Source organism: Sceloporus undulatus, chromosome 2 (assembly GCF_019175285.1).
Source record: "Sceloporus undulatus isolate JIND9_A2432 ecotype Alabama chromosome 2, SceUnd_v1.1, whole genome shotgun sequence".
NCBI classification, from domain to species: Eukaryota; Metazoa; Chordata; class Lepidosauria; order Squamata; family Phrynosomatidae; genus Sceloporus; species Sceloporus undulatus.
Window position 1 is genome coordinate 172,052,068 of NC_056523.1, and position 23,125 is coordinate 172,075,192.

At 40.9% G+C, this 23,125-nt stretch overlaps 1 protein-coding gene across 1 annotated transcript; it reads left to right on the plus strand.

Annotated features, from left to right (window-relative positions):
* Positions 1–913: 913 nt before the first annotated feature.
* On the plus strand, positions 914–4,640 carry LOC121920462 (pro-glucagon-like). The gene is made up of 4 exons (XM_042447603.1): positions 914–1,014; positions 2,361–2,513; positions 3,794–3,862; positions 4,631–4,640. The coding sequence occupies exons 1-4, from the start codon at positions 914–916 to the stop codon at positions 4,638–4,640; spliced, it is 333 nt and encodes a 110-aa protein (XP_042303537.1).
* The last annotated feature ends 18,485 nt before the right edge of the window (positions 4,641–23,125 follow it).

A 23,125-nucleotide genomic window follows, 5' to 3' on the forward strand; every position in this document is an offset into this window, starting at 1 on the left:
TTTTACATCTATAGTCAGAAGTGGAGAAAATATGTATTTTGGTAACTTTCTGCTAAATTAAGAACATAATTTGTTTTCAGTTCAGACAAAGTCCTAGACAGGATCAGCAATTCTGTTGAAGGAAAGTGACAGAATAAGTGAGAATTTTCTGAACAGTTATTGGATTTGTTACTTTGACCGGGGATAATTCCCAATAAACTCGTCATTGGTAAGCCCAACTATAGTGAGAAAAACACCATGCTTCTTAATACACAGTTCTAGTAAGCCTTTACATAGAGTTTGGACATACTTAAGCTGGAGAGGCAGACAGCACTTTTAAAGAACAATGAAGATGTTATGTTAGCGGTAATTATCTATGGTGTATTTACTTTTGTGCTTACTTTCTAGAGTTATCAGCAGGTTTCCAAAGAGTGCATAGCAACTTGTATTTAAAAAATGATATTAGCAATAGCGTTTGGTGTTTTAAAGTGACAAAAGAATGTCTTTTATACCACCGGTTATGGCTTTTTCAAGCATTATGAAAACACGTGAACAGAGGCAATCATAAGATGAGACTGCATGCCAAAGGCAACAGCAATGTGTGTGCACTTTAATTCTCTTATTGTCTGATTCCATATGTATATGACTGGGATGCCTGCTTCTTTGGAGTGAATGGCCATCGTATCATTTGCAAACTAGTGACTTTGTTTTAGCTGTTATGCGTAGTGTATTGAGGAGGGTCTAAAAAATGTCAGAATCCTCTAGCCTTTTTTGAATGTTTTGAAACTGATTTCAGATGTTGAGGTTTCATCCTCTCCCCTGTATACCTGAAACCAAGAAAACCAAGCCTAATGAGAAAGAGGGGATGCATAATGATAAATATTATGATCAGTTCCTTGTTTACTTCTTTCTTTATTTTGTTGCAGGAGGCCCAATGAAGAATAAACAGTGGCTTTTTGTTTATGCACTGGTCATTGTTGCTTTCCTACCAGGACGGCAGCAAATGGTCCTGAAAGATTTAACAGATGAGGCTAGGTAAGAAACAGCATTTTAGAACAGCAAAAATATAATAGAACTGAACTGAGGTGCAGTAATTGGGGAGACCTACATGTTTGGTGATTACATATAAGAAATCGGCACAAGACTGCACAGTGAAATCTGACTCGTAGAAAATGGAAATATCTTTCAGCCCTGTAATAGAGGCCATGTGATAGTTTAACAGAATATAAAGGAGATGTCTATCTCCTGTAATGGCACCTGTTAAGCCAGGATATTTGAATGTATGCCAGCTGAAATATGTATTATTTCAACTAGAAATAGATTGGCAAAATATACTTTGAACTCAAGTAATTTATGAAAAATTGGATTCTATAAGTCCTGTCAACATTTCACAAGACTGAGCCCCAGATAACCAATAGAGCCCTATTTTCCATGATCTGTAAATGGCAGGTATAAGGACAGCATGCCACATTCTCAGCCTAATTACACACATACTGAGCATGCTCAGACTACACATATTCAGACTATGGATGCGTGATCTGGAGCCATGTGAAATTCAGAGTTCTTCCCTGAGGTTATTTTCTAAGGTTATTTGTGATTATATGTTTCTACAGATAATTTATTGTTAGACTCTTTGCATTTGAAGTGAAAGGTTTGACACTAGACAAAATATCATGCACCTTTTTTGATAGTACAGGTTGAGTCTTCCTTATCTGGAATTCCAAAATCCAGAATACTCTAAAATTCAAATTTTGTTACATGAATGTCTGAAATATTGACACCTTTGCTTTCTGATGGTTGAGTGTACACAAACTTTGTTTCGTGCACAAAATTATTTAAAATATTATTATAAAATTACCTTCAGGTGATGTGTATAAGGTATACACGAAACATAAATGAATTTCATGTTTAGACTTAAGTACCATCTCCAAGATATTTCATATATGTAAATATTCCAAAATCTCAAAAAAAAAAAATCTGAAATCCAAAACACTTCTGGTCCCAACCATTACAGATAAGGGAAATTCAATCAGTAGTATTTTATTGTGTTCCTTCCAGTAATTTCTACTTATGGTGACCCTATCACAGCATTTTCTTAATAAGATTTATTGAGGGGGGCGTGCCATTGCCTTTTGCTAAGGCTGAGAGAGTGTGGCTTGCCCAGGATCACTCAGTGGATTTTCCATGACTGAGCAGAGATTTGAACCTTGGTGTCCCAGAGTCCTGATCCAGCACTCAAACCTCTACACCACAATGGCTTTCAGCCATCTGTGTACTGCCTCCAATACAAACTGATGGGAGACAGTGGTGTGATTGGCTATGAAAATACCATCACTTTGGTGAATAAATGTATTTCTGTCCATTCCTGCCTTCTTAAACAGGTGGCAATCTTATGAAACACAGAGTGCCCACAGTTTTACTTCCAATGTCAAGCGACACTCTGAAGGCACCTTTACCAGTGATTTTACCCGACACTTGGACAACATGAAGGCCAAGGATTTTGTACATTGGCTCATCAATACCAAACGTTACAGGTATAAGGCAGTCTCATCAGCTTTCCAACCAGAAACAAGAATACAGTTTAGCAAAAAGGCAAAACACATGCCAAAAGAGAGTGATTCCATTGCAACTAAGGATTCTTTTCTAATGCATGATTGCCAGATGGTATACAATAGCAAAAAAACCCTTTCCCATTTCTTAATTAGCTATTAGAACCCCTCCTAACTAGTAATTGACATATAGATTTGTACAGGTCTTGGAGATGCAGCAGGCTTCTGAATCCATCCTCAGCCATCATTTTGCATCTCACTCTTTTCCCCTCCACATACATTATGTTTTATATCTCTCTTGGTCTGACACCTGTCTATAGGTTCCAATTTTAAATATGAAATAGATCCTACCCTGGTCTATGCACATCTGATTTAATGTATGTGGAAATAGGTGGTATCTGCCAATTCTGAAGACTTTGTAGAAGTGGGCAGTCTAGAAAAAAAATGTTTCTAAATCTTGCAAAAGATTCAATAATTTTGGCCTAATTCATAATCCAACTTTTAACTCACTTGTAGACGTTCTGGAATGTATTAAAATTTAATGACATTCTGAAAATATCAGTGTAGGTTAAAATACTGAAAGAGGCATTAAACTTTTAAAACACTAAACATAATTATTATACGGAAAGGTGATTTTTAATATATATTTTTCTCCTTTTCATCCCCACCATGGCAACACACTAGGATCTAACAATAAAGGAGATCCTTAATCCTCAGATCCTTTATTTAATCCTCCTTCCTCACTTAACCTGGCTCCAATTCAGCGAGATTTAATTCATGTGTTTACTGACTGAGACTTTCAGGTTTTGTTCTTCCACATCCTCTCCATCACCACCTCCACCATTATCATTACAGCTACAGCAAAAAACATGAAGAGCTTGACTGATCATTATTCCCAGGTCAGGGAGACTCCGCAGAGTGTGAGTCATCTGGCAGATCTAATTAATGATGAAACAAATGGCTTCCCTAGAGTGACACTTTGGATATTTGATGAGTTGGAGGTGATTTAGTATTACTAGGATACAGCTCTTTATACTCTTACCTGGGATCAGACACATTGCTAGGGAATGTCCCTTGAAAGTCACTCCTTGAATTATAATTAAGCTGTAGGGGGTCCATTAACACCAAGGGCTTCTCAGGGACTGTAGAGTAGAGAGTCCTGTGAGATTTGGGGCCCATTGAAATAGATTTGGACTAAAACCCATGAACCCAGGCATGCCTAGCAGTAAATGCCATAACCATTTTCTTGCTCTTCTTATTCACAGCTCTACAAAGAGATTCATTAAAGAAAAACCTGACATCTTAAGTGATCCATCTGGCTTTTTCTGGATCAGGTAATCTTTATAACATCTAAAATGTGGCTCTTTATTTCTTATTGGTCATACCCCCTCGACACTGCTCTAACCAGGTCTTGATTGCACTTCAATGTTCAAACATTCATGATATAAGGATCCAGGATTTCCTCTATGAAAACTCTCTTCTTATTCTTTTTGTCCTCCCTAACCCTGTGTTGTTTGTTAGAACATCTATAAGGAGCTATCCTACAGACAGCAATACTTGCAAATGGTTCACCTCTTCTGTAAGCAGGAAGCTGGGGTTGGGGAGGGGGTGTTAAAAGGTCTTTCGCTGAACAAGGAAGTGACAACTAGGCTAGCAAGAAAGCAGGCCATATTTATTCTGTATAGGAGGGGAAAGTTGATGAATGGTATGGATTATATATTGTGGGACCTCATCTCCAACAATTGTCTGGGATTGCAGTTGTGGGAAGGGGGGAACTTTTCTGCTGGTAATAAAGTGGGGCCATTGAATGCTGCTTAGTTTATAATCAGTGTTATCCTTGCAAGTGTTTAGCATGAATGGGCAGTCTTGGTGAACTGGTGGTCCTCCAGATGTTCACTATCTACTGCTCTTGCAATTGTTCACCAATCCTTCTTATTTAGAGTTTCTCATCATTCTTATTAAGTTGACCATATGTTTAAATAAATATGCCACATAAAGTGCTCCCAGTCCAGCAAGCCCAGGCAGTTGTTACAGAAACACTAAACACCTTCCGAACCTGAACTGATTTTATCTTTTAATTTCTTGATCTGTCACATTTACAGATATGATTAAAAGAGAAATACAAGAATCAGAATTCCTCTGCTTTGATATCTAACCACAACCATTCCAGCTCTGGACTCTTTCATTCAAGATGATCTATCATCATTCTTTTGTTCGCAATTATTTCTAAATTAGGATGCTCCGAATGCTTATTTAACTTCCTGTGAAATGTGTATAAATAATAAATGAAGTCACATCAAAAGCTGTCAGCCTCATTTATTTTTGCTCTACATTCCTTGCAAGCATTTACTGTTAAGTGAAAGGGGACAGGAAAATACATTATTGGATTTTTTTAAAGAAAAAAAATGTGGGAACATCTCCATATGGTGTGGTGTTTCAATTGTATGATTAGGACTCTGGAAGACCAGAGTGCAGATCCCTTGTCAGCTATGGGAACCCATTGGGTAGCCTTGAGCAAGTCACTGGTGCCCAAAATGCCAGGGTCCTGAGAGGGCATCCACAATCAGATTGTCCTAAGGGTGAAAGTGTTGTTTCCTCCTACATTTCTAAAACCCATTGGCATCACTAGGGGTGTATGGGGGGTACAGTCCACACTAGGTGACACCCCAGAAGAGGGGTGACACCCAGTCAGGCTCTCCTCCCACTGCAGAGTGAAAAGGGCCGAATGCACATCTCCCAGCTTCATCACAGCGGCCTCCTCATAAGGAAGCATCCACTGCAGCTGCAAAGGAGAGGCCCAAGCAGGCCCCTCTCAGCTTTGCCCTGACAGGAGGGGCCTCCTCACCAGGAAGCCTCCACCATCATGGCATGGGAGAGGCCTGAGCGTGTCCTTTTGGCCACCACTGCCCACCCCAGTAGTCCTCCCTCCGCACCAGCTGACACTAAGGGTAGGGACACAACTATTAAAACTTCAGGTTCTTTCCATCCCCACAATGAAATTTGTTTTATTCTAAATTCTTCAGGAACAACAGTCTCATCTCCATTTGCATAATCTGGCTTTAGTAGATAACAGCTATATGGAGATGACTTTGGCTGCACCTGTACTGTTTTAACTGGCATAGCTCAATGCTATGGAATTCTGGAAGTTGTAGTTTTGTTAGATATTTAGCTTCTCTGTCAGAGAACCCTGGTGCCACAACAAACTATAAATCCCAGGATTCTGTAAGAAGAAGCCACGACAGTTAAAGCAGTGCCAGACCGCATTATTTCTCAATATAGCTGTAGCCTGTATTGTGTCTACTCGCCATACAGGTGTCAAAGAGGACAAGCCTCCCAAGAAACAAAATCCGACAGGCCAAACCAGGATTCAAACACAGACTTTTAAAAGGCAAGAATGTGAAACCCTCAGCTTGGATGGACCAATCTCTTAATTCTGGCTTCTCTTACAGTCACAGGTTTTAAATCTCAAGTTCCTGAAAATTTGCAAAGCTTATGAAAGTCTAGTAATTATTATACTTGTTATTGTTGTGTGCCTTCAAGTTGTTTCTGACTAATGATGACTGTAAGGCGAACCTATCGTGGGCTTTTCTCTGCAAGATTTGTGCAGAGGAGGTTTGCCATTGCTTTCCCCTGAGGCTGAGAGCATGTGACTTGGCCAAGGTCACCCAGTGGATTTCATGGCTGAGCTGAAAATTGAACCCTGATCTTCAGAATCGTTGTCCAACACTCAAACCACTACACCATGCTGGCTCTCAATTAGTATACAGAGATTGTTAAAAGAAATAAAATTCTCGCCCACCTAGAATCATAGAATCACAATCACAGAGTTGGAGAGACCCCAAGAGCATCCAGTCCAACCCCCTGCCATGTAGGAAATCTAAATCAGAGCATCCCTGACAGATGGCCATCCAGGCTCTGCTTAAAGACCCCCAAGAAAGGAGACTCCACTACACTCCAAAGGAGTTTGTTCCACTGTTGAGCAGCCCTTACTGTCAGGAAGTTCCTCCTAATGTTGAGGTGGAATCTCTTTTCCACCTCTATTATAGATCAGCAGAAGCAAAGTAATAGCATCCTCTATTGGAAAACTTGTGCAAGAATATAACAATTAATTAATCCATTAACTAGCTAACTAACTAACTAATTGGGTCATAAACAGCCCCCCCCCCCCATATTAATACCTTACAATTAGCTTTCTTCCAGATAGAGAGCATGTGGCATTAATATTCTTAACTCCCATGGAATCTGGTGTCTGCTACTTGACAGCCATAGTCATAAAATAATGTTGAGATTTGTCTTGAAGCACTGCTGAGTCACAGTTTAGGTACTGGAAAAAGTGCTTTTCCATGGCTTGGGGTGGATGGCTGATGGCTCTTTAATGGAACAAAGTGCTTGAAAATAGTTGGAGATTTCTCCAAGGTAATTAAAAATGAGATGCTGCTTGAACAGGAAAGGTAACTCGCTTTTTCCTCTTCCCTGTATCTGCCCTTGAGATCTCTGTGTGATTTGAACAACAGAATCAATTGTGGGGGGCAGTCACAGACAAACAAAATGAAAAGAGGGAGATGAAAGCCATCTGTGATCTCTGGAACACATTTGCGTCCTAGGACTGCCTCTGTCTGGTGTTAGAAAGCAGCAACAACACAAGGCAATGGGGGAAGAAGAGCAAGAAGAAATCCACTTCTGTTGCTGTGGATGGAATGCATTTAAATGGGCTTCTTTGTTGGATATGTCTCATCATAACCAAATATGTAAAAGCAGAGGTGGGAATCATGTCTTCCTTCAGATGTTGCTGAAGTAGAACTCCCATTACCCTCCAACATTTCACAAATCAAAGCAAGGGCATGTGTGGCCAAGCAACATCAATGTGTGGTCAAGATGGCAAAGCTATTAATGAGGAAGAGCACACAAGCTAGAAAAGGTTTGCTTTTGCTGGAGCCTCCTGGAAAGGGCAAGATTTTTTTCCCTCCTCTCTTTCCCTCCTTTCTCCTCCCACTGAGCTTCACCCTACTCCCACCAGCTCTTAAAGCAATTTAAAGGGAAGCAGGTGGATGCCACAGCCCATTTCTGCAAAAATGTTAGTTTTTGGGGAGCAGTGGTGTCACCACCACTCCTTAGGGCAGGGATAGGCAACCTTTTTGAGCCAAGGGCCGGGTTGCTGTTCCTCAGGCAACTGGGGGGCCGAAGCCAGGGGGTAGAGCTTCCACCCTCCAGGGGCGGGGCCACGTGCCGGGGCGGAGCATCCACCCTCCGGGGGCCAGGCCTCCTCCTCTTTGCCGGCCCCTGACGGGGCCCCAGGCCCCATCAGAGGCCAGCAAAAAAGCCGGTGGGGGCCACCAGCTCTGGAGGCCTCCCCCTCTTTGCCAGCCCCTGACAGGGCCCCAGGCCCCGTCAGAGACCAGCAAAAGAGCCGGTGTGGGCCGCCAGCGCTGGAGGCCTCCTCCTTTTTGCCGGCCCTTTTGCCATCGCTGGGGCCCTTTTCTGTGGTCGCGCGAGACTTTGCCTCTAGGCCGTCGTCATTTTTCCCCCCAAAATGGCGGAGAAGGTCGCGCGAGACTTCGCCGCCATTTTGGGGGGGGGGAAATGGCAGCTCCCGGAGCGGCGAAAAGCCACAATCGGCGGTGGTGGCGTCAGCGGCAGCCAGGGGCCGGTCGAAAGGCCTCCGCGGGCCGGAGGTTGCTGACCCCTGCCTTAGGGTCTCACCTGGTGTGGTCCACACCCCCTGCACCCAACAGTGATGCCACTGGGGCTCAGGATAGTTGGATCAGAGTATGAGGCTTTGTGTTGGTACAGAAAACTCCTTAAATTTATGACTATTATTTAGTGCAGAGCACTGTTAAATGTCCAACACCTTCAATGCAAAGTTACCCCAGGAGCTTGATAAAAAAAAAACTATCCAGAATTACAGCATTTCTCTCCCCCGACATCCACTCCCCAAAAAAGAGTTTTAAATTATTACAGATCAATAGCAAGGAGCAGTTTCAGCCAGAATGGAAGGAGATAGTAACAAAAACAAATAAGAAAAAGATCAACCTGGCTTGTGCTGTCGCTTAACTTCTGTGTCTCACCCTGTTTTCTGTTTTGCACGCAATCAAGCCTCTAATAAGCAGCTGAGTCATTCCTATTATAAAGCCACTTGTGCTTCCAGGTGAAGGACATTGTCTCTTCTCATGGTATCACTTGGGTCAAAGGTCTCTTCCTTGTGACATCTTTGTTCCCAATTATAATTCATCATTTCCCCCCATAAGGCTACATGACAGATCCCCATAGACTGAGCTCTTGTACTCCTCATTAATTAATCCAGAAGAGATGGCACAGCTAGTAACCCACCAGGCCAACTCAGCTCATGTTGCGCTTAATAAACCCAACCATTTTTACTGGCTTCCTAGGACTGCAGGGGGAGGAATGGTATTTTGAAGCAAGTAGCCACATACATCTGCAGCTGCTACATGTGGCTCAGTTAGTGTTGCCAGGTTTTCAAAATAGCAATAAATGACCATCGTGGCATGTAGGCTTGACAGTCAGGAAGCAGCTATTGGCAAGTCTGTGTTCTATACAAATATCAAATTAAAATATTGGCACCAGTTTGCTCAGACACATATTGTTCTGTAAACACTCTGTCACATCCACAATTTACACGATGCACATATTTCTATCTTTATAAAGGGCCCATGCCAAACAATATAATATTTTTTGACATCTCATTCAGTCTACAAAAGTAAAACGTTTTCCAATCCCCAAATAGGGGACACCCCTTATAATAAGGTACAGTTGCCAACCTGCTAGATACAAATTTTTCAGTCCTCAAATAAAGAATATTCTTTATAATAAAGAAAGCCCTGGTAGCCCTAGATCACAAAATGTACACATATGATCTGTCAATATTACTATTACTCATCGTCTACTACTACTGGTTGATTTCTGTGGGTCAGCACAGTGAATCTAGAGCTAGGGAAACTTAGACCAAAAGCTTGGGGGAAAAAATTTAGTACTGCAAACCCATCCTAGAGATGTAGTTCAAAAATTAACTTTTCCAAGCTAGGATGAATGTTGGATGTAGCCCAATAGCTACTACAGTCGGCCCTTCCTATACACGGATTTTTTATACAAGGATTCAAGCATCCACGGCTTGAAAATGTTCAAAAAAAGTATAAATTTCAAATATCAAACCTTGATTTTCCATTTTTTATATGGGACACCATTTTGCTATGTCATTATATTTAATGCGACTTGAGCGTCTACGGATTTTGTTATCCACGGGAGATCTTGGAACCAGACGCCAGCATATAACAAGGGTCCACTGTACATTTCCTAACATCTGGCTATGTTTGTTTGTTTGTTTGCAAAGCTTTAAAACTGTTTTCATATTGTTGTTACTCATCCTTTTTCTAGGCAAAGATTCAGAGCCCAAACCTGAGCAGCATTTTGGACTAGATGCAAGATTTTCCAGGACTGAAGCCAGGGCTCAGTATGCATTCACATTACATCCTCCAACATACCCATTTAATAATAGTTACAGATTGTTACCTTATGTGCTCTCTATACAACTAGGTGGTACATACCTTTTGTCTTTATTTTTACTGCATATTCTGTGATATTTACCTGCTCATCTAATTAATGACTGACCTTTATCATTCATTCATTTTTGGTATTTGATCCATTTCTACTAAAGAAAAATGCAATTTGTAATTACCTAAATAGCCTTTAATAACAAAATAGCAGCTGCAGAGAGGAGGTGTGGTCCAGATTGGATTTGTGCTAGTTCTTTAACCTTCAAAAGCCCAGCTGTACTTCTAGGCAGGCATATTTCCTACTTGGACTGAAAGAAAAGTTTCTGTTGTCAAGAAAGAGAATTTTCCCCCCAGTATGAAAGGAGGGCAGACAGTGGGAACCAGGATCAGCAGAAGGATCACCAGTGCCCCACAAATAATGCCTTGCATCATTTTGCCCTGATAGTTACTATATTTACATATTCTCACAGATGAAAACTAATTCCATGTAAGTGGAGCTTCCAATGTTTGCAAATCGGCCAGTGGCATCGGTGACATTGTTAATGTGATAATTCCCAATTGTATCCCTTAAGCGACTGTATCTCAGAAGGGGTAAGTCTTTTTTTCCCCATGCCATAATCTCCTAAGTGTCAAAATGTTTGTCCCCATCCAGTCCATTACAGCTACCAGGCACTGGTTTAGCACAGGAACAGCTTCCTTGGAATTGGGTAGAAAGGACTGATCGAGCCGAATATCATCTGCATTATGGTGACACCTGACTACAAAACTCCAGGCAACCTGTCCTAGCAGCTTCATGTAGATGTTAAATATCATAGGGGACAACACTGAACCCTGAGGGACCCCACAGGCCAACAGCCAATGGGTTGAGCAGGAAGCCCCCAGACCTACCCTCTGAGAACTCCCATCTAAGAAAAAAATGGAGCCACTCTTGAACAACACCTCCAAGCCCCATCTCAGCAAGGTGACTCAGAAGGAAACCATGGCTGATGATATTGAAGGCCATTAAGAGGTCTAGCGGAACTAACAGGAAGACACTCCTCCTCTCCAGTTCCTGGCATAGGTCATCCACAAGGCACACGAAGCTGTCTTCATCCCATAACCAGGCCTGAAGCCAGAGTGATATGGATCTACATAATTTGTCTCATCCAGGAACTCCTGGGTTTGCAAAGCCTCTACACATTCTAGTACCTTGTCCTAAAAATTGTATGTTTGAAACTGGCTAGTATAGTAAGATCCGAGGAAGGTTTGTTTGTTTGTTTGCTTGCTTGCTTGTTTTTCAGAAAAGGCTTAACCACAGCCTCCTTCATGCATGTTGGGACCCTGCGTTGTTGTAAAGAACCTTCTCTTACCCACTCAACCAGTTCCCCTCTGGACTGTTTTATAATCAAGGGTACACATGTGGTGGCTCTACCTCTCCCAGAATCCTGTCCACATCCTTGGGCTGCACAAATTGAAAAGTGTCCACCAACACTGGATAAGCAAATGCCAAAGTTGTTGTTATCTTATATCCTGTCTTTCTCCCAACATAGGGACTCAAAAGTTAAATCTTTCCTTATCCTTCCCTGCTATTGAGAAAGGGTTTGGATTTGATACTAAATTGTACTGCATTTCAGATCAATAGTATGATTTCCTTCAAGAGCTGATGTGTACTCACAACTTAGCAAATCTTCCAAGTGTACCCATGTAACAGATACAGCACCTGATTTTGGCAATCTATGTACCAATTAATGATGTGTGTCCAGTGATTATTACTGGAACATATCCTTCAAAGAGTACCTTTCAAAGTAAATATTGTTTTCCTTGTTTGTTCTGATTTCATATATGATCAAATGGCTTTTATTTTATAATCACTGAAATATCTTTTAGCCCAACATACATTTGGGTTGAGAAAATGTGAAGCAATTTAACTCTGTTATGGTAAGGATAATATGGGAGGATCATCCAGATATTAGAAAAAGTATTACAGGGGAGGCAAATGTTTTTTGCCTCAAGCTGAAAAAGTGCCTGACAGAGAACTTTAGAAACAGCCAAATTCTTTCTCAGTTCAGATTAAAGATGGACTTGAAAAAGATTTCCTGCCCACACCCCACCTTCCTTTTAACTGGTTTTGAAATGGAGGTGCATTGTCCTCACTATCTGAAATTTAGCAGTTCTGATGCCTGGATGGGTTGTAGAATGCTTTCAAATGTGCTATGAATACACAGCAAAATATTGGCTTGGACTTCCATAGAAGCCAACAGGAAGACAATCAGGGAACCTAGAACTGTATTTAAGGTAGGGGAGGGACTCAAGCCTGGTGAGCAGGTCAATATGAATTTTGCATATCCACATGTATGTTTTTACTAAGCAGTGAAATACAGAACACAGTGAACAACAACAACAATAAAAAATTTAAAATACCACTAACTAAAGCCATTACCATTATGTGTGCATGTGCCTTCAAGTCGCCTGTCGACATATGGTGACCCCATCAATTTCACAGGGTTGTCTTAGGCAAGAAATATTCAGAGGTGGTTTTGCTAGTTCCTCTGAAATACCATGACAGTTTCCCATCCAAATACTAACCAGGGCTGACTCTGGTTATTTTCCAAGATCAGATGTGATCCAGTGCCTTTGCTACCATGTTGTAAACAAGGACAAAATAATACATGAAATATTATAAAATTTTATAAAGAGCATAAAATCAATATATCAAGGAAAGGGGAAAATATATAAAACCCTGTCAAGCAAAGATGGCTGTAAACGAGGACATTTCTTGGTAGTTCAGGAGGCTCAGCTACATAGGAGTCTTGATGGTCCTGATCCTTGGGTTCTGATCATTTTAGGGGAAATCATCCCTTTTCAAACCTAGTTTTAAAGATATTCAAGCCTGTCCAGTTTCCCCCCTCCCCCATTCCACGGACCATAGAAAGAATGGAAAGAATGGAATAAATTACATGAAGTAATGAGAGTCTGAACTAATAAATGCTGACAAACACATAAGTCTTGGATTCTAAGAAAAGTTAATTGAAGGATGTTCATGAAAGGAAGCTTTCCTAATCCTACCACCTCCCTGTGGGCGCCTGAATTCTTCCTCCATGCAAGCCTGAACTGGGGCAGTCTCCTCTCATCACAGGAGCCTGTTGCTCCAGCGTTTTCCCCTCCATCCTTCCAGAGAGGCTTTTCAGAGAAAGGAGTTATGGGAGGAGAGTAGGCCCTTTCCTTTCATAAACACATTTAGGTTGGCATTATCTTAGGATATCAGCCTTTGTGTCTGGGTTCTTCTCTTGAATGCAAAAACATCTGGTGCTTGTAAAAGTTACTGTTTTGGAATATTAGACACAAGCTAGGGACCCACGCCAGAGGGTTCTCAGGACTGTAGTCTCACAAGTAACATTTCCAAGCTACAGTTCTTTTCTCGCACTCTGGAAAAACATTTGGCAAAGTGTTCTTCCAGAGCATAAGGGACTGGCAGCAGAATGGAAATGCAATTGGACCAGGGAGTGGGAGGGATTTGTGCAGGTGAGACAGTGGAGCTGTGGGCATTACATAAAGGGAAACTTGCTTTTAGATTCATTTTTCTGCCCAGGTGTGTGAGTGCATCTTCAGAAATGAACTTTTAAAATCTGTTTTGTAATGGGCTCTGGGTGTGTATGTGTGCATGTAAGCATATGTAAATGATGAAGAGAAGATGAATCGCATCCAGTGGCTGATGAGTTTTGCACTGGTGATTGCAACTTTATGGCATGTGAGCTGGCAAGTGGCTGGTGAATCTCGGTAAGGAGAATATATGAATTACACACAATGTGATAAAGCTGAGCTGAAGCATCTGCAGAGACTCACAAAGGGAAGAGGAGGGAGGAGTAATCTGTCTACAGATACAGATGTATAGATTATTTATTCTAGAGAGCTAGTAGATATATTTTATCTATATTTTGAGTGTCTGTTCTCTTTTTCCCTCCCTCCTTCTTTCTCTCTCAGTATGTTATTCATAGAGCAATAGGTAGACAGATAAATTAGATACAGGGATTGACATGATTAACAGACAGAGCTAAAAAAAAACTATTTGAGAAACAAAAACATAAAAATAAAGCAGCCGAAGAAGGCAGAAGCCAAAATCTTTTTTTATATATATATTTGTTACTCCTGTTGGTTAATCATCCCCTTCTGTGTCTGTATCTGTGTGTGTGCATGCGTGAGAGAGAGATTTGCTGCATCCTCTGGAATCCAGGACAAATCTGTGAGAAGCGCTATTGGTTTGCTTTTTAATCATACAGACATACCCAGAATTACAGATATGTCCACCATTATATTGGTGTGGACTTTTAAGTATTAGCATTATGACAGCCAGTGTGGCATAGTGGTTTCAGCATTGGACCAGACTCTAGAGACCAGAGTTTGATTCCTGCTTGTCGATGACCCCATTGGGCAAGGCACACTCTCTCAGTCTCAGAGGAAGACAATGGAAAACCTCCTCTAAACAAAATCTTGCCAAGAAAACTCCATGATAGGTTTGCCTTAGAGTCTCCATAAGTCCGAAACAACTTGAAGGCACACAACAAGAATAAACAACAATTAATATTATGCTTTTCATTTTAAAAAATAAAATCCCAAAGTAGTTTTATTTTTAGTGTAAATTGTTAAAAATAATAAAACAATAATTAAAAGATAAAAATAACAAAATACTTCATCAACAGTTGAATGAGATAACCTACAATAAATGTGTTTATGAAAGGAAAAGGCTCACTCTCCTCCCGTAGCTCCTTTTCTCTGAAAAGCCTCTCTGAAATATCAAAATGATTTTCAAATCTGCATTCTAGTTTATATTCAAATGTTTATCTTCTTCCAAAATGCATATTTAAATTCACTTCTTAACAAGTTTAAACTACTAAGGTCCACATATGGAGAAGTGCAGAACTGGATCCATACATTAGTCTCAGTACTGTGTATCAGGTAATGCCACTTAGGAATATGCATATAGGAAGACAGCGGGGAGGGAAGGAGAGGAGCCAGGAAGAGACCCCCAGAGGACCTTCCTGGCTCATCTCCTTCCTCCTTCCCCACCGTCTTCCTCTTCCTTACCCAGCCTCTGGAGCTGAAGCGGGGCCAAGGGAAGGAGACCAGCAGGGGAAGGAGAAGGAGGAGGAGGAGGAGGAGGAGGAGGAGGAGAGGGACACAGAGCATCACCGTGCCACCAAAAGTCACAATTTCAGACGGAGGCAGGAGGAGGAGGAGGTAGAGGAGGCCCAGGAGAGGTCTAGCCAATCTCACCACCGGTGAGGCTACCGAGGGTGAGTAGAGAGTAGGATCATTGGGATTGTAGTATATTTCTATGAAGGCAATCCAACGCATGCATTTCATAACAGGCAAAGGTGGATTGACTGTGAATTTGGAGTGGAACAGGATTTATAATTTCAATAGTTTACCGAATTTAACTATTTTTGGGATGACTCATGATTGCTTTTGGATCGAGGCTGGATTGCGTTAGGCATCATTTGATAATCTCATGCGAAATAACATGAAACCCCATGATTGGCACTGGATATACTTCCAATTTTCCCTGTGTGAAAATGTCCTATGTGTGTGTGTTTTAATTTCTCCTGTTAAAATAGAGAGTCTTTGCCAGAAGAAAACTCAACAGGAACAAAAGTTCTAGATCACACCCCTTCTTACTGTGGTTGTTTTCTATTCAGGTTTCTTTTTTTAAGAAAAAGTATGAGAGCTCATTTCCTTATTGCCTCATTTTTCTTCTGCATCCACTCTTAAGGAAGTCCTGAGCAAGTAACAACAGGTCAGCAGAATAATCTTCAAAACTGATGGTTTGTCAAACAACTTCACCCATGTATAAGAAAGGAGATCAGGCAAGGGGCAGAAAGGTGATGTTTGCTCTTCCCCAAATTTCCTCAGTGACCTTTGAAATTATAAAGTACCTGGTGACACTATCACAGCTTATACCAAAACTGTCAATAGGGAAACCAGTTTTAAATCCTTCCCCGCCACTATCCAATTCTTCCCCTTAAGAGCTGGGTGGCAACAGTCTGCAGGCTGGTTCAGGTCATGGTCCATCAGTTGCCAGTCCTTGGGCTGTTAGTGACTATTAGTCAAGTAATATTTTCTTAATTTTTTGTATCCTTTGATGGATTTCAGGAGGTGGAGGTCTTCCAAAGCATTTAATAGTGGGCAGTTTTCAGATATGTCAGTTGCATGAGTGAATGAGGGCTATAGTAGAAAATGAAGCCTCAAATATTAATTTTGTTCTTCTCTGGTTTCTTAAACAGTTTATCTTCTGATGACTCAAGAAATTTTCAGAGCTTTACTTCCAAGATTATACGACGGAGCAATAATGGGCCAATTTCCAATGCTGATGAAAATGACAAGTTAGTCGAGGAACATTTGAGATCTTCTTCAAAAGTGCCAGACTCACCATTTGTATGGCAATGATCACTTCTGCACCCTTGGAGGTGTTTAAAAAACAACAACAACAACCAATGTATTAGTTTATTTCAACAAAATAACACCATGTGCACCACCATATGACAAAAAAGATGATTAATAAAAACCAGACATAATAAGTTTTCAGTCATAATCTAAATATATTTTTCTTTCTAACCTTGCCAGGGAATAATTCTGGTTCTTCAACTTCCAAAATGTAAAGTATTGAAACCAATATGGTGTAGTAATCAAAGACATAGCATGGTCTGAAACAGTACACAAAAGGATGCATCTGATGAAGTAGCCTTAAGTCTACAAAAGCCTATGGTACCAGCTTCTTTTGCTCAGATAGCCTCAAAGGTGCTATAATATCCTTTTGCAGCCTGGTGTAGTGGTTTGAGTGTGCATTTGGACTTATAGGAGACCAGGGCTCTGTTCCTCATTCAGCCATGGAAACCCACTGGATGACCATGGGCAAGTTACACTCTCTCTCAAACTCAGAAGTTTGTCACAAGTCAAGGTCAACCTGAAGGCATGTAACAATAACAAAGTATCAAAAAATCCTATAATAAATCTTTTGAATATTTGAATATTTATGATGTGATTCTAATGGGCTCAGCAGCACAAAATAGCACAAGCAGTATGAATAGCATTCACCTAAAACTGGATCTGCATAATAGGGACCCATGCAATATAGGGCCCGTCTGAATATGACTTCATCTTCGATTTGATTGCTCTCAAGTTGGAATCTCTCTTGAATGAAGGCCTGTTTTCACAGCCTATGGAACAAAATGGATGCTGTAGCATTCTTAGATCTTTACTTATTAGTAAGGTATCCACCATCATCACCCAGTATAAGTTACCTGTATAGTTTGAAGAATATTGGAATGTTTTTATCCAGGGCACCAGTCTTCTTGGAATGCAGGTACAGCTAAGTGTAGGGCATGGAATTGGCTCAGGACATCATGGAACCTTTCCTTCCCCATCCACCTTAGTCCACCAGGCCTTCTATCTGCCTACATATCTGAACCTCTGTGTCTCGGAATAGCACAGGCAAGGTGATGCTTTAAAAAAACAACCTTAAGTCCTGCTATAACTGGGTAGTGTGAAGAGGACCTCACTTTGAGGCTTATTCACACCATGCATATACTTGCCCAACATTCATGTTGGACAAGTATGTGCAAGGTGTGAATAAGCCTCAAACTTAGGTCCCTTTCACACTACCCAGTTATAGTTCTACTTCAGTTGTCATGGCAACATCCTATATAATCCTGGGATTTGTAGTTTAGAGAGGAGCATTTGGAATTCTCAACCAGAGATCTCTAGTGTCTCATCAAACTAAAAATATGAGGAGGGAACCACAGCCATTAAAGTGGAATCATAGTGCTATAAATTTTATTTATGTTTCCCTGCCTCTCCACTTCGATCCATTGGAAGAGGTGGGGAAACATAAATAAATAAATATATTATTATTATTATTATGTAGTGTGAAAGGGGCCTGAAAGTAAGGCCTTGATGCATTTTTGCATGGTATAGAGGCAGCTGGTGGGGAGGTAGGATGGCCCCACTGAATTGGTCACTTCTCATGAGAACGAGGGCATCTATGGAGAACAAGTAAATGACATTCTCAGTTTATTTTGTTATCTCTCATTACACAACATACTGTAACACATTCCTGTTATATCTGAATATTTGAATTTTTGAAATGTTTATAGTGCTACTTTGGCTACTTTTCTCCCATCTTGTGATTTCTGAGTTTATAATATCTGTTCAGAAAATCATTTCCTTTACTCATGAATTAACCAATGAATTTGCTGGCAAAGATAATCCATTGGGATTTAATTTTTACTTTTTTTAATGTTGTAAGCCACCCTGAGTCCCAGTCCTGGGAGAAGTCATTGCACACATCCCACTCCCAATGAAAGCTAAACTACTTAATTAATAATAATTAATAATAATTTGTTTTATTTATATACCGCTATTCCAAAGATCATAGCGGTGAACAGCAAGTAAGCTAATGAGCAAGTAAGCTAATTTGCCCCCAACAGACTGGGTACTCATTTTAGCGACCTCGGAAGGATGCAAGCCTGAGTCGAGCTTGGGCCCTTTTGCTGGTCTTGAACTCGCAACCTTGTGGTTTTGAGTGACTGGCTGTAGTACAGGCATTTAACCACTGAGCCACCAGGGCTCTTTACTTACTTACTTACTTGCTTAATCTTGGATAGCTGACAAGTAAATGGAACGGTAGTGCGATAAGATGCATCGCCAACCTGTTATTAATTTGCAATTGTGTGGTAATGTGAAAAGAATCAATGCTGTTTAAAAACCTGCAGCTATATTGGGAGGGAAGCTTTGTGCAATAATCTATGTGATCTACAATCTCATCAGACAAATAGTACCATCTCAAATCTGAAAAATACACCTTGTGAACTTGTTTCATTGGGTGAAGTAAAATATTCAAAAATATCAAGACATTTTTGGGACTAAATATATTCTCCCTTTTCAGGTCTGGGTGGGGGCAGGGTGCTGCCTTTTTTTCTTTTTTCTTTTCTGCCCAGTATCCAGTATCTGAAACTGTCCAAATATCTAGCAAACATTTTTTTTCATTAAGCTTTTCTGAATTTTTACATTATTAAAATGTTAAGCAGTGGAATTTTAAGCAGCATCATGGAAAATGTGGATTCACACTGAATATAAGAGCTTTATACCATAGGAAAACAAAGACATTCAATCAAGACATCACACTTAGGGATATGATGTGCTCTGATAATATGTACAAATTTGGTGCATTTGACAAGCTGGTACACAGCCTGCAATCTGTACCTATCAAATAGGTGCAGTGATTCCCCAACTCTGACCCTCCAGCTCCCAGAACCCTCAGCCATTTTGGCCAATGGTCCAAAATACCTGGAGGCCAGACTTTGGGAATCACTAAATTAGTGTCTCTGCTGCAGTAAGAGTACAACTCAGGAACCTAGAAGGAGTGAAAACAATAATAAGAAAGCCAATGCAGTACTAATGCAGTGTCAAATAGGTACTGACTACCAGCTCCTGTTATCTATTCTTCAAACAGTTGTCTGACCTCTGATTAGCCAACTTCTTCTTGGAAAATTACTAGGATTTATTAAGGGATGGGCAAGGAGTTAAGGAATCTGGAAGGACTGCTTAGAGAAATATACAGCCTGTGGCATATCTCCCAATAAACAATCAAATGCATCAGGAGAAGGTTGTAGGCGAAGGCCCTTATCACACAGAGGTTTTTGGAGCTAAGATCCAGGGTGACTGCGGGTCCAACAATACAAATTCATGTTATAACGTGAGTGTTTTATCACACCTGGTTGCCCTTCCATTGCCCTTCCGAATCGAGGGGGAATCGAATCCAAGGCAAGTCACATGATGCGGATTCAAGCAAAACGGGGTGAGTGCAAATTGTATTACCACACCGGTAACGATTTGAATTGGCATGCTCAGTGGGGGTCTGAACGCATCGTGACCTTGTACGTTTCCGAGGTGAAAAGGGACGCAACTTATTGTTCCCTGTTTCGCGTACAGTAATTGCGTGAATATTTGCCTAATATTTCTGTGTCTTCTTCATTCCCCCTTTTTTATTTTCCCTTCCATTTCAGCAATTTCAACACACAGATAGATAGATAGATAGATAGATAGATAGATAGATAGATAGATAGATAGACAGACAGACAGGCTGGCAGACAGACAGACAGACAGACAGACAGACAGACATATCTGTATATTCACATTCACGCACATACACACACACACATATATATATTCCAAAAAAATGAGTTGCCCTGAAAGTGAAAGGACCACTGAAAGGAAATGGGGGGGAAATTGAAGCGCTGCGTCATGGGAAATTTGCAACCCAGGGGATTTGCGGTGGTGTACCAGAGCAGAAGCAAAGTTGCATTCCACACCAGGCCAATTCGGAGTGAAATTGAAGCGAGCTTGATTGCGAATTCTGTGAATTCGCTTTTTAGCAAATTCACCAAAATGAGGAGTCAGTTTGGATTCACTGTGGAAGCACTGCAGAAGTGCCACAGAAGGAGCTCCCATAGAAAGGAACCAGGTGTGATAAAACACTCACGTTATAACATGAATTTGCATCATTGCACCTGCAGCTCCAAAAACCTCAGTGTCATAAGAGGTGAAATCTGGATCATATCTTATGACCATTAACATTTATACCAATGGGGGGGGGGACCAAAGAAACTGGTAGTCAACCAATCGCAACGTTACACTTAGGAGTAGGATATGTTCCAGCATTATGTACAGATTAGGCACCCCTCACCCGTTGGTACACTTCCTGCAAAAGAGCCATGTACCTACCAAATAGGTACAATTGGTGTCTTTCCTGGACCAAGAATATTTCTCAGGGAAAAATAATAGGAGCATCAATATTGTTGTTATTGTTTTTGCTGCATGCCTTCAAGTCATTATTAACTTATGGCGATCTAAGGCAAACCTATCATGGGGTTTTCATGGCAAGTTTCTTCAGAGGGACTTGCTGTTTCCATCCTTCGAGGCTGAGAGAGTGTGACTTGTTCAAGGTCACCCAATCAGTTTACATGGCTGAGCTATGATTTGAACATAGTGCCCAAACCACTATGCCATACCAGCTGTTTACAACAAGAACATCAGTGCAGTGCCAAAATCTGGTATAAAAGCCAGGACCTTATTCAGAAAGAGATAATGTAGAAAGGAAAGATGGGCTGCCTATCAGACCATTCAACTACGGAGTAGGTATATAACTCAAGTGAACTTGGTTGTAGGCGTGGACCAAATTACTAGTGGTAGGATGATGCTCTCTTGTCCTAAAGCATCATCCTTCCACTCCAAAATCTCATAGATGGCATCAAGCTATAGTCATTATAGCCATTCTTCTTCAAGTGTAACTCTCCAAAATTACTATCCAAACTGTTGCTGCCCCCCCTCCCCACTTTATGTGCCACCTGAGATGATGGCCTCTTTGCTCTATTTGGTCTAGCATCATTTCTCTGTAAAATCTTTTATTGTGTTCAGGGCATCATTTCAGCAAGAATTCAGTGGTGCCACAGTCTCTGCATGTCTTCGGGGCTCACCTTTAGAGTTCAGGAAAGTAGAGATATATGACATGGACAATCTGCTATTGAACTACTACAGCCCAACTCCACAAATATGGGGAAAGCAACTGGTCTACCAGCTCTGAGGGAAATGGGATCAGGTCAAAGAAGAAGAAGAAAAAGCCCAGAACAATGAAAGAAAAATATTGGTCCATCTGAACCCATCCACATGTTGGTGCTCATCTGACGAAGAATTAGTCTGCTTATTCTACCCACTAATTGTAAGTGGGCACCTTCCTACAAGGCTTTCTGATGGGCTAGGACATATTATGAAAATGACACCACTGTTTCATATTCATGCCTGGACATTGCTGTACATCTGTGGGAAAAGGCCTTCCGAAAACTGTACATAGTCATCCAGTGGTGGAAGGAACCCAGTCCATGAACATCAAGCCTGTAAAAAAAAACTCTCTGATGTTTCCAAAGAGACACAAAGCATATAGTTCTCCAATATAAATACATCTCTCTCCCACCAGACCTTAAAGGTCTTGTCCAACCCTGTCATTTAGTTTCTGTAGCACTGTCTGTTGTCTGTTGATTCCCATGTTCCATACTAAGATGGAAGGGTTATTTCATTTGTCTGATAGCTTCAGTTCCATAGATATGTCCACAGATGAGTCTGGAAGTTAAGAATTAATTTCTTTGGATACTATGAAGAAAAGGTTTGTTATGAAGAATTCTGCAATACTTCTCCTATGGATCCTCTGTAAATCAATTACAATAAAGGTTCATAGTTATAAACATCCCCAATAACTAGCACCAGTTACCAGTCTTGGGTTGAATTTTGGACATTTGTTAGACAACAAAGGTCCAAAACACATGGCAGAAATAATCCAGTTTGAGACTGCTTTCACTGCCCTGGTTTAGTGCTAGGGAGTCCTGGGAATGGTAGTTTATTGTAGCACCAGAGCTCTCTGACAGAGAAGGCTAAATGTCTCAAAATGACAGTTCCCAGAATTCCCTAGCATTGAGCCAGGGCAGTGAAAGCAGTATCAAACTGCCTCATTTCTTCAATGTGTTTTTGACCTTAGAAGCAACTGTAAAAAGAAGTGTTTTACCACTTTCATATGTTCCTTCTCCAAACCTTTGTAGAAGAATGAGTCTGACAACAATACTCTTGCATAAACCATATAGCAAAACAGAAATATTCTCTAAAGCCCACAGCGAAGAAGAAAAAATTAAAGCTATTTCAACTGTACTGAGCTTTAGCTGTGTCATCTTTGTTGTTGAGGACTGGGGAACAGTTGTAGGTGTAGGGCTAACTTGTGTATGTATGTGTATGTATAAACTCTCCAAGTAGATAAGAAGGCAGGATGTGGCAGGAAACATTTTGCAAAGTATACCTGCAAAGAGTGGGATATTGACATGCAGACAGGAGTGGAACTGAATCAAGACAAATGGGTGGGACTGATGCAGGTTGTTGCAGAGCTTGGGTGGAGCAAAGAACATAAAAACACTTCTAAGGCACCAGTCAGACATTGTTTCTGTTATTGTTCCTTTTCTTCACTGTTGGCTCTTTTGTGTTCAGTGGTCAAATAACCTCTTCTGGGTTGTGCACAGA

What these genes read in the sequence shown, in the direction of transcription:
- LOC121920462 (XM_042447603.1), top strand. Translation starts at nt 914, where the DNA reads ATGAAGAATAAACAGTGGCTTTTTGTTTATGCACTGGTCATTGTTGCT. An exon ending in GATTTAACAGATGAGGCTAG is followed by an intron (nt 1,015 to 2,360) that starts GTAAGAAACAGC and finishes CTTCTTAAACAG; the next exon opens with GTGGCAATCTTATGAAACAC. An exon ending in ATCAATACCAAACGTTACAG is followed by an intron (nt 2,514 to 3,793) that starts GTATAAGGCAGT and finishes TCTTATTCACAG; the next exon opens with CTCTACAAAGAGATTCATTA.